Source organism: Lipotes vexillifer, unplaced genomic scaffold, assembly GCF_000442215.2.
Source record: "Lipotes vexillifer unplaced genomic scaffold, Lipotes_vexillifer_v1.1 scaffold528, whole genome shotgun sequence".
Taxonomy (NCBI): Eukaryota; Metazoa; Chordata; class Mammalia; order Artiodactyla; family Lipotidae; genus Lipotes; species Lipotes vexillifer.
Window position 1 is genome coordinate 1,251,587 of NW_006794582.1, and position 15,555 is coordinate 1,267,141.

Below are 15,555 nucleotides of genomic sequence, written 5' to 3' on the forward strand. Positions count from 1 at the left end.
GTGTGTGTGTGTGTGTGTGTGTGTGTCTGTGTGTGTGTGTGTGTGTCTGTGTGTGTCTGTGTGTGTCTGTGTGTGTCTGTGTGTGTCTTTGTGTACCTGCCTGCTCACATGCATGGGTGTGTTTTGTTTTCTCTCTAATACTAGAGCATAGGAGCTTGTATTGGGCAGTAGTATGCCAGTAAATGAGATTGGAGATTCTAATTCGTTCCAGGAGATTAATGGAAAATTTGTTGTCTCCACTCTCCAGCCCTGACATCATCTTTCTCAAAGTTTCACATATACTCAAGGGCTCCTTTCACTTTTTAGTTAGTGTTTATCCTCAGAGCATGAGCCTCACCATGTCTAGCTTTATCACTAAAAGAATGAAATGTGCATTATCTGCACTCTCTTGCCCTTTTCCAGAAGTTACTTTCTTGTTATTATTTTAGAATAGACAATTCGCACATCTTGTATAAGGTGTCTGTCCCCCACAGGGGTCCCTCTCTACCGAGTCTCCAGACCATCAGAGGTAACAGCCCCACTCCTGACACCTCAGATACACAGGAGTAGGGTTGTAAATCCTTCTCCCACAGCCTGCCTTTGTAATTACAAGTTTGAGTAACCTGAGAAAAAGCTTTGGAGCTAATGCCTTCCTGCTTCTAAGCAGGCATTTAGAGAGAAGCCATGGGAATATGACTCTGGCTTACTTTGGCTCTCATTTCCTGCTGTTGGTCATTTTCTTGGGCCAGAGGCGTGAGAGAAATCATGAAAGCCCAGTCTTTCTCTCCTTTCCCTTCTGTCTGCTGCCAGGCAGTTGGATAAAAGGGAAAAAGAGCTGTGGAGCCAAGTTCCAGTTGTGCCTTTCTGGATTCTCCTCCCAGCGTTTCTGACTGAAGGGGTCCCTTTGCCCAATTGGAAAGACTGCTGGGTAGCCAGAGGCAGGCTTTTAATTTGTTTCATTTAAGATGAGGAAGCAAAAGCACAGAAAGACTGTGACTTGCCCAAGTCACGCACTGAGTCACTTGACAGAGTTGAGCATACATCCCAGATGTTCTGATAATGTGTTCTAAACTTTAATCTCACGATTGCACACTGTTTTGAAAGTCATTGTCAAAGTTATCAACCACAGTGTCAGCCTGAAGGAGTGTTTTCTTTTGCTTTATGAAATGCAGAAAGCTGGGTTGGAGTGAATCAAAGAAGATATGGGATGATGTTTAGAGAGGATGGTGCTTTTTTGTCTTAAATGCATTTGCTTAGAAAGATTGGCTAATAGAGAGGACATGGGGCAAGGGAGTGGGGTTGGGGAGGAACTCTGTTTATTAATGAATAGTGCTCATGAGACTGAGATAGCAAATGCATTCCCTGTCTGGGGGTGGCCACTAGCAGCTCTTTCTCAGTCTTCTCGCCCACCCTCAGCCACCTGCCCTTTAGGTACGTGCTGTTAGTCACAAGAATTTCTAAAAGAAAAAGTGTGGGTAAAATGATCGTGTTTACCTGTCATTAATTCATCTTTTTTTTTTTTAAAGAAAGAAACAACAGTAAGTGCCTGACCTGATAATAAAATGTCTTTATCTTATGTGATATAGGGCACATCATACATTACAACAGCTCTAGTATAGAGTTGGGCATAATAAAATTGAGTATCAGAATACAGAACTTAAGTAATATTGTATTGAGTATAGAAATAAGAAAATGGTGTTTTTTTCTCCTGTATAGTTATGGCTAATGCATAAAAGTAATTTAAACATTGAAAAGGGTAGACAAGATTAATTTGATGTTAGTGATACTGCTCAAGTACTAATTTATCTTAGAAGCACATGGTTTGTGGAACACATGATGCATAAATAACAAAGCCAGGTGAATAAAATGGTTTAAAGCTTTTCAAAATGAAAAGAAAAATTCATTAGTGGAGGAATGTAGTAAACAGAGAAAGCCAATGGCTGTTTTCGTTACTCCTGAAAAGTAGTGAAGAAGTGATGGATGCCATTATTTATTGATTGATGGAATTCAGTCAGTAAATAATAGGACATTCTGAGTAAGAGAGTGCAGTAATAGATGGGCTGACTGAGAACAAGTTAGCATGTGCCATGAGAAAGGGGATAAATGGGTCACGATGGATGTAAGGAGAGAAAAATTTTTTTGTTGGTGACCCAATACCTATAGTAATCAGTGAAAGGACAAAAAAAATCATATTAAGAAAGCAAAAGCCCTTTCACTGACTCACTCTCACATTTTTCTCTGGAAATATTTTCTTCCTAACTTCCCGACAAAAAGGGGATATAATAACCTATTTGACTAAAGGAGACAAAAAAAAACCAGAAAATGTGCAGGCCAAGTTCTTGTTCACAAGAAAGAAGAGAAAGGTGACAGGATTTTAACATTTAAAACCCAACTGGTATTCCTATTGCTGGTTTACTTATTGACCCCCTTTTGTTCTTTCTCTTGGCATGCAAAGTAGATTGTTATGTAGTTTATTTAGAAGTAAATCTAAACTTTATTGAGAATGTTAAAAGAACTTCATACCACCTTTTGAATTTGCTGGCTTCTGTCTTTGGGCCAGGGAACATGAAAGGCAGGGTGGAGCTCACGGCCCCAGCTCTTTCCTAATAGCCATCCTTGAACATGTGTTTGTAGTAATCTGACCACTAGGGAATCTGAGTTCAGAGGATGAGCTAAAGTGCAAAAATCATTGAGGGAAGCCACAAAGAAGTGAAATTACTTGATTCAGGTACTTATTGAAAATTATGCTACAACAGAAGGAGAGAATTAATAGATAACAGCAAAGGGAATATGAAAAGGCTTTTATTGAATTGTGTTGAGGATTTTAAAAATCCCATCACTCTACTTTAATAAGCAACACATGATAAACTAACAATTCTTGTAGTGTTTGTGTTAAAATTGATGGGACAGCTAAATGAGAGAAGTTTAGTGTACAGCTACCTGCGTGCGCATACATTTGGAAGGCCTCATAGGTCTGCCTTTGTCAGATACTTGCAGAGTGTTTTGCCAACTTCCTCCAAGATGTTTGTTAAGCAAAAGTCAGTCTGTTCACCTGTTAAAGAGACTTGTGGGAGAAATCATTGTGGCATATGCTGTAGTGCTGTCAGCAGCTTGTGACTTCTGTTTTGTCTCTGCCGTTAGCTTCTAACTTACCCCCCATCTCCCTGTCGCTTACCATTGTGTGTTTGTGGCATGTATTTTAAATGTATCACTAACTACTGTCTTTAAAACTTGGCACTGCTTATCAACCCACATACCACCTTGGTCTTACCTTAGGAGGAGTGGTATTTTGGAGAATCACCTGAACCTGTGCCACAAAAATTTAACCTCTACCTTAAATGGATATATTGGACATTTTATTATATCCAAAGTTGAGTCAAAATTTTCTGAATCCTCTCCATTTACCCCACAAGCAAATACGTTTTGGCCATCAGTACTTGAAAACAGTTCTCTGGCTGGCATCCTGGATCCAAGGGGCAGTCTCTTTCCAGGGAGCCTAAATATTTAATGTTAAAGATGATGCTAAAACCAAAAGAAAGTTTTTCCTCTCCACATGGCCGGTCACTGGCCACATGCCTACTAACTCTCGTGCCATTCACAGAAGCATGATTTCACATGCAGCCTTGGGCTCTGGCCTGGGGTGGGTGGGATGGGTGGAAGTAGGCTATTTGTTTGTTTGGGGGTGGCTTTTTGGCCTTTTTTAAAACTTGAGTTGAAAGTTATCTCTCGCATCGTGTGCTTAACAATGCCCTTGACTAGGCATCTAAGATATTAACCAGCTTCAGCAGATTATGCGTCTGACGGGGACTCCCCCTGCTTATCTCATTAACAGGATGCCAAGCCATGAGGTGAGAACAAATAGACTGTGCACGGATATCTAATTCAGAGGGCCACATTCTCATTTTATTGCCACCGTATAACCAACACAGTTTTCAATGTCACTGAATGCTTGCATGTGCCTTGAGGGCTACTAAGGCAAAGACTGCCTATGTGCTATTACAGAATGTTGACATTTGGGATAAAACGTCACCCAATCCTGTGAACTGAGAATATAATTTACAGGCTTGTACTTAGAAAATGATGTTACTTTTATATTTGAGTTTTATGAATTTAGTGCTCAAGAGAAAGTTGGTGTTTTCCTAGGATTCTATGCCTACAGTCAGGGTATGCTACCATCTAATGATTTTCAGCTGGAGGTGTATTAACTGAAGGCCATTAACATCCTTTCCTATTCATCCATTTTTTTAATGACCAAAAGAAGAGTCTTCATTTAAAAAGAAAAAACAATGTCTAATGCTAGTAAGTACTATATTTAAAAGAAGATATGCAAATAATATAAAATAAATTTGAACACTTAGATAGGGTTAGGTGCCTTTTTCACCAATGCTTAACTACTTAATCTAACTCTGGTTTTATCATCATAGATGATTGGGGCACTTGTTTCTAAGGTGCCCTTAATCTTTTGGGGAATCAGGTTGGCAACACAGCTTTATTCAGGTAGTCTTTTTATTTATCTTATTATAGGGAAGATTGTTCTCTGCATGAGACAGGTCTCTTAACTCTGTTTTCCCTTCATTCTTTTATCTACATGCTCAAGTAGGAAGGGGTAACAGGCATGTCGATAATTCAATTCCTAGAGCTTTCTTTTCAAATCAGATTCTCAGCTGCTTTTCAAAGTGGGCCTCTCCTGCTTGCTCTGCATACAATGACTAAGAATGTGAAGTTATTAAGAGGTACAAACTACTATGTATAAAATAAATAAGCTACAAGGATAGGTTATACAGCACAGGAAATATAGCCAATATTTTATAAATAACTCTAAATGGAATATAATCTAAAAATTTGAATCACTGTTATATACCTGAAACTAACATAATATTGTATTATATGTATTAATATTATAGATATAATTTATATATATAATATATATATATATATATATAAATTTTAAAAAGGTGAAGTTGCCCCAGCAGCTAGAACTTTTTCTAACCTTGTATGTGTGTGTATATATACGTACATATATAACTATACATGCATACCTTTAAAGAAGTTTTACGTCAGCTACTCAGATGGACTGATAGTGGGATTTATTCTTTGAAACAGGGAACGTCATAAACTTATTTTAATACCTAATATCTGAAGCACACATTTATGAGTTACATTTGTGTTTATATGATTATTCTCAAGACCAGTGTTTGGCTTTGCCTTGATTAGAGCTGTCAGTCCTTGAAAGTATTTATTAGCACCTTAAGTTCCTTAGAATGAAGTCCAGAAATTGTCAGGCTTTCCTTTCTAAAGGCAACAGTGATAGCAGCTAATGTTTATTTGAGCTCTCCCTCTGAACCAAGTACCACGCTAAGGAGGTACTGCTTTGTTATCGCTAGTCCTCACTCCAGCCCTGTGAGGTAGGCACTGTTATTAACCCTGTTTTATAGATGAAGAACTGAAGACTTAAAAGAGAATAAGTAATTTACCCAAAGTGGTAAAGTCAAGATTCAAACTCAGGCCTGTCCCACCCCAGGGATCAAACTTATAAAACCTATATTGGTATATAAATTTTTGTGTGTCAAAATTTTAGTTGGAAGCTCTCATGAGTTTTATCTTGCTTGAGTATCACAATAACCATATGGTATAGGCAAGCCAAATACTAATATCTAATAGTAATACTAATACTTTACAGATGAGGTAATTGATATGCTAGTTAAGACTTGCCCAAGAAGATGTATCTTATAGGTGGTAGGGGAAGGATTTCTGCCTAGGCTGTGTAACTTACCCACTATTCTTTATTACTCTTATTAAATTGGTTTAGTATTTTTAAAATGTGTTTGAACCTCTTAGAATAATATATATAATGCTTATGGTTACTTTCTTGTCACCATGAATATTTTGTTAGCAAGGCTTAATACTGATATCCTTTTCATATACTAAGAGTACCTGCTGAGATCAGCACCATCAAAAGACAGTTGATCCTAGACTTTCTTTGGGAATACCAGTCCCTATGCCAACTGCAGCTTTTTTAGGAAGGCTGTCTCAGAAAGGTCTACCTCTTAGATATCTTTTTAAACTTCTGATCCTGTGACCAGAATGCTAATGAAAGGGAACTTAATTGGTTCGCATTTTTGTTCACTTGAAATTTAACTGTGAGCGATAGCAGGAGTAAATAAAGGTGCTGATCGTAAATAAGGAGGTTAGGATGGCAGTAAGAGAGAAGTATTTAAAGAATGTCAGTGACATTCATAAACATTGAAGCTAGCAGACCCTGTCAGTTAACACTCGTTCTTTGACACGACCCAGACTCTTTGAGAGCAGCAACAATACTGAACAAAGCCATTTTGAAAACCCTCTGTTTTACAGGCAAGAAACTACATTCAGTCTTTGACCCAGATGCCAAAGATGAACTTTGCAAATGTATTTATTGGTGCCAATCCCTTGGGTAAGTTGACCATATCCTCATCTAATGGATTCAGTATTAATATATTCAATATTGGTTATGACATAAGTTAGGGATTTGAAGAAGAGTTTTTCCTTTTGACTAAATATCGTACCATTAATTAAATCTTGGAAGGAGGTAAATAATGCCATTTATTATCCGTGTTTGTATTGTCAGGTTTTTTTTTTCAGTCTCATGACATGCTTATATATTTATATGATCACAGAATTTGATGGGGGAAATAGGCTGGGACAGTGAGGAAAGGAGAGGAAGTAATGGGAACGCTAGGAGAACAGATTGAGGGATACAGGAAGAAAGAGGAACAGAGAAAAGCCTGTGAGTCGTTCACCACTGCTGTTGGGTTTTTTTTTTTAATAGATTTATTTATGTATTTATTTATTTAATTTATTTTGGCTGCGTTGGGTCTTCGTTGCTGTATGCGGGCTTTCTCTAGTTGCAGCGAGCGGGGGCTGCTATTCGTTGCAGAGTGCAGGCTTCTCATTGCGATGGCCTCTCTTGTTGTGGAGCATGAGCTCTAGGCCTGCGGGCTTCAGTAGTTGCGGCATGCAGCCTCAGTAGTTGTGGCGTGTGGGCTCAGTAGTTGTGGCGCACGGGCTTAGTTGCTCCGCAGCATGTGGGATCTTCCCAGACCAGGGCTCGAACCTGTGTCCCCTGCATTGGCAGGCGGATTCTTAACCACTGCACCACCAGGGAAGCCCACTGCTGTTGTTCTGTGGTGTCTCTCACTGAGGGAGAAAACAACTGAAGCACAGATGGTGGTTAGTAGACCCACCCAGGCGCTCCCTGCGGTGTGCCCTGCTCTACCTACAGGTCTCATCATCCTCAGGTACTTTTCCCTCCCCCTCTTCTTCTTTTGCCCTTAGAGACTTAACCATTCTCTCTTTGCGAAGCTAATTTGCCACCCCAGACTTTAAGGAATGGCTCCATATTCCTTCCTGCCACCATCACTTCCGGGATCTTTGGCAAAGGGACGTAACAGTGGCAGCTGCAGGATGTGTACTGCCTTGGCTAAAAAAAAGAGTTGCTTTGTTCCTTAAAACCGGGGGCTGATGTGTACTTTTTTTGGTCCCCAAAAGTGTTATTGCCTGAGGCTCTAATTCCCTGACTCTAGGAGAAGACAGAGGACAGTGCTATTTAACGACAGACACAGAAAAATCAGACCAGGACCTCCCTATGACAGGAGGGGAGCAATGCTGTGATAATAGTACAATCAACCTTCTTACTTTTCTGAAGATTGTATCTTAGTAGTATGTTTTTTGGTTGTTGTTGTTGTTGTTAAATTTTATTTATTTATTTATTTTTGGCTGTGTTGGGTCTTCGTTGCTGCGTGCTTGCTTTCTCTAGTTGTGGCGAGCAGGGGCTACTCTTTGTTGTGGTGCATGGGCTTCTCATTGTGGTGGCTTCTCTTGTTGCAGAGCATGGGCTCTAGGCGCGCAGGCTTCAGTAGTTGTGATGCACGGGCTTGGTAGTAGCAGCTCCCGGGCTCTAGAGCACAGGCTCAATAGTTGTGGCGCATGGGTTTAGTTGCTCCGTGGCACATGGGATCTTCCCGGGCCAGGGCTTGAACCCGTGTCCCCTGCGTTGGCAGGCGGATTCTTCTTACCCACTGCACCACCAGGGAAGCCCCTTAGTAGTATGTTTTTAAATCTCAGTTTTGGTCACATCCCTCCGCTAAGGGTCCCAGCAGCCAGGCTTCAGGTTTAGTTTTATCCTCTGAGAGCTGACACCCGTGACAGCCTCTTTAGAAGCTGGAGTGAAGGCTAAGTGGCTTTACTTTTTTAAGTACTTCATCCACGGTGATTGTTGGAGAGCAGTTAGCGTTACTGTGATAATTCTTACAATAGCAGAGATGCTCGCACTGTTTCAAGTGTTAGGCAGCTTATAGATGAGTCCATGTCGGCCTTTGAGACGGAGAGTATGTCAGATCTCAGCTGGATCACTCTCACATCTAAGAATAAATCCACAAACTCATCAGGGGTATACAGAACTCTGCCGGGGTTGGCTTGGGTTTGCATCTGCCCTGGTATGCTCTGGTTGGCTTTGTATGATTTGTTTACACTGTGTTATCTAGTTCAAGGGTCTGTGAGAAGCTCTCTTTGAGTCATAAGTACTGTAGGATGTTGGGAAATTATGTTGTATGCTGGTCGCTTCCCTGTCTGTCATTCTGTTATGAGTTTTTTCATCATATCAGCTCACGTTTTGACAAGGCAATGCTTACTGTTTGACTTCCTGATGGCTGACTCAAAGAGATTTGTTAATTCATTTTTCCGAGGAAGGGGGAATATGTGTGTGTCCCAGCAGCTTATTTGGGTCACATCTATCCTGATAGGTGTCCCCCTTCTCTGGAATCATGACATTTAAGCATTCAAAAGAACTGGATACCACTTAGTACTGCAGGCTGCTAGTGAGTTGAAGGAGGCTTTGAGCCATCTGCTGCTCAGCACTGCAGTTCTCAAAATTTAAACAGACCTATCAGTCCACTGCCCAGTGATGTCATATAGAGTCTCTTCTTGCAGGCAGAACATGGTGTTACTGACCAGGAACTTGTGCCCAGCATATTAACCGAGAAGGAATATACCAACAGTGTAAACATTGACAGCTCTATTTTGTCCATTACTGACTTCATGTTTCACCATTATCCTCAAAACATGAAGTAAAACTTAAATTGCCCTTTGATGGAGTGTGTGTATTTGTATCTGTCAAGATCTTAGAGGAATCTTTTTCTTAACCTTGATCTTATTTTTTATCAAGGTATTGGTTATAAGGGCATGGTTCTTTTTACCCTGGGGGTGGCAAAGACTCATCATATGACCCAAACAACACCTGATAAGGTTATTCTTTCTAAGTAGAGAAGAAGAACATATATCTAGGCAATTTTCCCAGTGCTTTAAAGTGTCAACTTATGAACTTGACACGTAAATATTCACTTTGTTCCTGTATTCCTCTGAAACCCACATTTCTCCTTTGGATTACTCTGGAATTGAGGCTGCAGGACAGGGGTCTTTTACATCCTCCAGTGTATGCAGCATGGATCTCTTCAGGAAACAGTCCTCCCCTTCACTACCCATCCCTGCCCCCTTCCACATTTAAGGAGACATTGATAATTTGCAAAGCCTCAAATGCCTTTGTTACACCAAAGTGATAACTGTCGAAATGCCACTGTTGGTCCTCCCAAGTGCCACCGTTCTGAAACTCAAAACATCCTCATTTTTAAGAATTCGAAAACAAACAAACAAACAAAAAACCCCACTGTTTTGTGACCCCCTAATGAATTAGTTGCTGGGAAGGAAAAATCAATGGATGCTGAAAGCTGTAAGTGAAAGAAACTGATATTTACCTGGTGTGTCCCACAGGGTACTTTCTTGGGGCAAAAAAGAAACATTTTAACCCAGTGATCAAATTTTAGCATCATTATTAATGGGACAAATGGCTTTAATGTACCATTAAGTACATAGCATCACCTATGAAATATTCTTTCCAAAAATATTTATAACCCAATTCTTACCAAATTTTCAGATCTAACAGGGTTCAGGAAATACAGGGAATAGAGGAAAACAAGGATATAAGTACATGATTGCACAAGACAACTGGGGGTGGGTATTTTCAGGTCAAAGTTAGGAAAAAATAGGGGTTAGAAGTGGGGGGATTATTTCGAGACTAAGGAAACTCAATCTAATGCCATTGCATGGCCCTTAATTGGATCCTGGTTTGAACAAACTAGGTATAAAAAACAACTTCAGGGTAATTGAAATTTTAACATGTACTGGATTTTAGATGGTATTTGGGAATTATATATTTGTCATATGTTATAACAGTTTTATGATTGTGTAGGAAGCTATCTGTATGCTGAAATATTTAGAGGTAAAGTTTCACGTCTCTAATTTTATTTTTAAATGGTTTGGCAAAAAATATATGTATATATAGATAAAGAAATACAGAAGGTTAATTGTTGGTGGTGGGCATATGACTATTCACTGTCCTATTATTTTTTATACTGAAATTGCTCATAATGATTTTATCCAAATACCACGTCTCATCCACACACCCATAAAAAATCCTCAATTTGTTCATTAGATCCATTAGATGAATATTCACTTGCCTTATGTTAGTAAATAAACAGAAGGGACAACACAGTAAGAAACTGGCCCTACTTACCTCTTGTAGATTACTTTAGTTATGGGCTTTCATTCTGACATTTTGACCATAGTGGTAGCAGTTTGACACTGACATTCCACAAAAGCTTGTTCAAACACAATGTGTTACTTTTTAAAATTCTTCTTTACTAATATATTCTTCTCTAGTTTTGGGGGGGTTTTGTTTGTTTGTTTGTTTGTTTGTTTATTTATGGCTGCACTGGGTCTTCATTGCCACGCGTGGGCTTTCTCTAGTTGCAGCACGCAGGTTTCTCATTGCAGTGGCTTCTCTTGTTGTGGAGAACGGGTTCTAGGCACGCGGGCTTCAGTAGTTGTGGCTCGAGGGCTCTAGAGTGCACGCTCAGTAGTTTTGGTGCACGGGCTTAGTTGCTCCGTGGCATGTGGGATCTTCCTGGACCAGGGCTCGAACCCATGTCCCCTGCAGTGGCAGGTGGATTCTTAACCACTGCGCCACCAGGGAAGTCCCAGTAATATATTCTTAAAAAAATACAAAATCCACCCACCCATCCATACACGCATGCAAGCATGCACACACATGTATATGTTTAAAGGAGTAAAGGAGTAATATATCCTAGATCAGTGCGCCACCAGAAGTCCCAGTAATATATTCTTAAAAAAATACAAAATCCACCCACCCATCCATACACGCATGCAAGCATGCACACACATGTATATGTTTAAAGGAGTAAAGGAGTAATATATCCTAGATCAGATACTTTGGAGAATTCTTTGTTTGGGTATGAAGGGTCAAAACTGTGTGTTTGCTTAATAAGGCATAAATTTTTGGTAACGTGTTAAAAACTCTTCTTTTTTCCTTCCAATCTGTGGTACTGATAGCTGTCGACTTGCTGGAGAAGATGCTTGTATTGGACTCAGATAAGAGAATTACAGCAGCGCAAGCCCTTGCACATGCCTACTTTGCCCAGTACCATGATCCTGACGATGAACCAGTGGCTGATCCTTACGATCAGTCTTTCGAAAGCAGGGACCTCCTTATAGATGAATGGAAAAGTAAGTCATAGCAGGATGAACATCTAGCTTGAGAACTTAGATTTAAAAATCTTTCCTAGGTGAACCACTATCCAAAAGCTGTGTGGGGGTGGTGGTGGAATTTTTTCTGGTTATATCCAACTCGTTAAAACTTGTAATGAGGGTCTCTAATGCAGAATGAGTATGTTCCTCTGATGGAAACTGTCTGTTGTAGATGACGACACTCTGGACCTTTGAGATGCTTCTGTCTGGTCTGATTTTGTGCACAGCCCCTCACGTCTGCATAGAGCTTTGAGGTTCTCAGAATTTCTGCATTTATACCATCTCTCTGAGCTAAGTAGGGAATAGGGAATTTTTACAAGTGATAGAATTGGGGCGAAGAGAGTTTATATCATATCTCTTACCTTAGACATAGTTAGGGATGCAGCCAGAAATGGAACCCAGGTGTCCCATGCCCAATCTCATATTCTCTCCATAAAACACAAATTCAGAACTCGAGTTAAATCCCAAAAGCCAGGATTATCTGTTGCTGTAGCATGTGGGATTGCTTTGCTACTCTTGAGCATCTTTTCCAGAGCTTTAAAGAGGAGGCACTAGATGATGAAAGAAATAAGAAAAATGGTTCTTTTATATGTATCCTTGAATTTCTGTGTAATCACACGTTCCATTAGGATATAACACACAAGCAATGAGGCAATTGTTTGAAGTAGCCCATCGAACCAGCGGCCTGAACAGGGAGGAAGGATCTTGAGCTTAGAAATTAGGGTGCTTGCCAGCAAAGTGAATAGTCTAAACTCTCACATCGTACTTTTCCTTCCCAATTTCTAGGCCTGACCTACGATGAAGTCATCAGCTTTGTGCCACCACCCCTTGACCAAGAAGAGATGGAGTCTTGAGTATCTGGTTTCTGTTCCGTTGATCCCACTTCACTGTGAGGGGAAAGCCTTTTCATGGGAACTCTCCAAATATCATTCAAGTGCCTCTTGTTGCAAAGATTTCCTCCATGGTGGAAGGGGTGTGTGTGTGTGTTATGTGTGTCTGACTTTGTGGAGGGTAAGAGATTATGAGCAAACTATCACAGTGACTTTACGTGGAGTGACAGATGCTCTGTGGCAGCCTCTGCTTGCTCTTGTTCGTGAGAGTCAGCTAGGCGGGCAAGAGCTGCCATCTTGTAGGGTTTGTTAAATGCAAAGTGAAAAATATTAAACATCCCAGACCCCAGTCATGCTTTTGCCATTTTGGCCTCTCCTGTGGCCCCACCTTGACGGTGGAGGTTAGACTTGACCACATCCCACAGTGGCACAGAGAGAAGGCTCACACCTTCTGGTTGCTTCACACCTGGAGCTGTCCCTCAGCGATGCATCAGCCAAAAAGGACCAACTGGCTTCTGTGCACTAGTCTGTGATTAACTTGCTTAGTGTGATTCTCAGAACTCAACAGCTGTACCTGAAACTATAAATATGTCTGTGCCTTAAAAGGAGAGAAGAAAGTGTAGTTGGTTAGGAGAGTGCAGCGGATGAAGTTCTGAGCCAGGCAAGTAGTCAGGTTGTTGAACGGCCACTTGTGAACCCGAAGTGGCCAGGGAGCCTTCGGAGGCACCAGGTGTGAGCGTGCGTATATGTGCTTCTCTCTTTTCCTCCCTCACGCCCACACCCCCACCCAGGTGTCGTTGCCATTTCTCTGCATACCCACCACCTTCAGTGCAGAGGTTTCTTAAGTACTGGCCCCAGTAGTCAGAAGCTGGTTCTTGCTCTCAGTGTACTTCCTGCGTGCTCTTTATTCCTAGCAGAGTGATGATGTGTTTTGCACGTCTTGCTATTTGAGCATGCACAGTTGCTCGTCCTGTTCTCTTTGGGAGGCCCTGGTGCCAGGCAAGTTTGCCAATGAAGACCTTGTGGGTAGTTCAGAATCCACGTCACCTCAGCTGATGCTATGGGCAAGTGATGTCATCCTCTCTTCAGCCCCCAGTGCTATTTTGTGTTGAACACAAGTGATACTCCAGGTGCTTTTGATGTGAAAACTATGAAGAAATGGAACAGATGGATGTATAGCATTTCCATTTTTGCCATCTGGTTTTCAACAGACTATTTTTGGGGAGCTGTCAACCAGGAAAGATCAGGGCTTGTCCCAGGAATATCTCAGACTTTGGAGAACAAGTCATTCTCTTCACTCCCAATAACCAATGCTAAGAAATGCTGAAAATCAAAGTGAAAAATAAAAGCTCATGAGGCCAGAAACTCCTTTTGCTATCTTTGTCTAAATATGGTTATTTTTTTTTTAAAAAGTAATGAGGTGTCTTTTCCACCCTTCTTTGGAAAAGGGTCTTCTTGGCAGCTTAACATTGACTTCTTGGTCTTGGTTTGTGGAGAAATAAATTTTGTTTCAGAATTTTCTATATTGCAGGAATCCATTGAGAATATGATTCCTTTTGATGGGGAGAAAGGGCAAATTATTTTAATATTTTGTATTTTCAACTTTATAAAGAAGAAATATCCTCAGGGGTGGAGAAGAGTTGTTTTCATAATTTTCTGAATTTCAGGCATCTTGTGCTACATAAGGGCCCATATATTTAAACCTTTTGTGAAAGAAGAAAGCGTAGAGCCACTTCAGGTGTTGGCTGTGTGACAGAATCTTGTATTGGGGCCAAGGTGTTTCCATTTCTCTGTCACAGTGCAGTGATACCTGCACTCCAGAGGGACAGGGTAGGACCCCCACGTGAACTGGAGTGAGAAGGAAGGAGGCAGCTGATGGTGATCACACCTCACCCGGGATTTGCCCCCTCTTTAAAGGAAAATGAACGCAGAGGCCTCATCTCCTTTATGTGCAGTTCAAATCCTCGTGATCCACAGCAGGATGAATTTTATCAGCCATGTTTTGTTGTAAATGCTAGTGTGATTTCCTACAGAAATACTGCTCTGAATATTTTTTTCATAAAGGTCTTTGCACATGAGACCATATATGTGTTAAGAGGTTGAATGTGCCAGGAGCCTGGACTCAGCTGGAGCCTGTGGAAGAGCTCCTTGGTTTCGGAGCATAAATGCTCTCATCTCCTGACTTCTCTGAACAGAAAACGAAAGAGAGGATGAGGGAAAATTCTATTTTATTTGTACTCATGAACTTGGCTGTATTCATTTATGCCATATAGGACGTCATACAATACCACTGGTTAAAATAAAGCCTATTTTTCAAATTTAGTGAGTTTCTCAAATTTATTATATTTTTCTCTTGTTTTTATTTAATACACAATATAGCATTATATCAGTTGTCTTGCAACTGTGGCCTGGCATATGTTTCTGACAGATCTTGATATTACTCCTAAAATGTAGAAAACATTTATAGAGCCCCTTGCTTGTACATTTTATGGTTAAGCAGATCAGAGTCTTTGATGTGGATGGCCAAAGCAAAGAGCAAATAAACAAGGTACATAACAGTACAGGCTACACTTGGGTGTCAGAGTGGCCTAGGACAGGGGTCAGCATACTATGGCCCAGGGACCAAATCCAGTCTACCACCTGTTTGTGTAGCCCACTAAAAGTGGTTTTTACCTTTTTAAATGCTTGAAGTCAAAAGAAGAACAGTATTTTTGTAGCATGTGAAAAATAATGTAAAACTCAAATTTCAGTGCCCATAAATAAATGTTGAATCAGAACACAACCACACGTTGTTTATGTATCGTCTGTGACTGCTTTTGTGCTACAACAGAGTTGAATAGTTAGGACAGAGACCATATGACCTACGAAGTCTAAACTATTTACTCTCTGACCCTTTACAGAAAAAGTTTGCCGACCCCTGGCCTAGGATTTCAGATTCCTCATCTGAAACATGAAGTTTGTTTAAATATGCTTGAGTTCTTTTCAGCTTTGACATTCCAAGACTATCTGTAGAAAGTTATGCTTTTATTTTAAAATTGTAGGCAGAAGGTTGTATGTGTACATTGTTTATAGACTTTTGAGCAAATGTATTTGATGACTCGTCATATGG

General features: G+C 40.5%; 1 protein-coding gene across 3 annotated transcripts in view; it reads left to right on the plus strand.

Annotated features, from left to right (window-relative positions):
* Positions 1-15,228, plus strand: part of MAPK14 (mitogen-activated protein kinase 14) — a 72,622-nt gene extending 57,394 nt beyond the window's left edge. Inside the window, exons 9-12 of one of the 3 annotated variants that reach the window (XM_007467264.1) lie at positions 3,748-3,827; positions 6,334-6,412; positions 11,422-11,595; positions 12,403-15,228. In XM_007467264.1, the coding sequence (XP_007467326.1) occupies positions 3,748-3,827; positions 6,334-6,412; positions 11,422-11,595; positions 12,403-12,470 (401 nt within the window). In that variant the 3' untranslated portion in view covers positions 12,471-15,228. The remainder of the gene's footprint in view (positions 1-3,747; positions 3,828-6,333; positions 6,413-11,421; positions 11,596-12,402) is intronic. The other 2 variants (XM_007467263.1, XM_007467265.1) reach the window with 2 other exon arrangements.
* Positions 15,229-15,555: the final 327 nt, after the last annotated feature.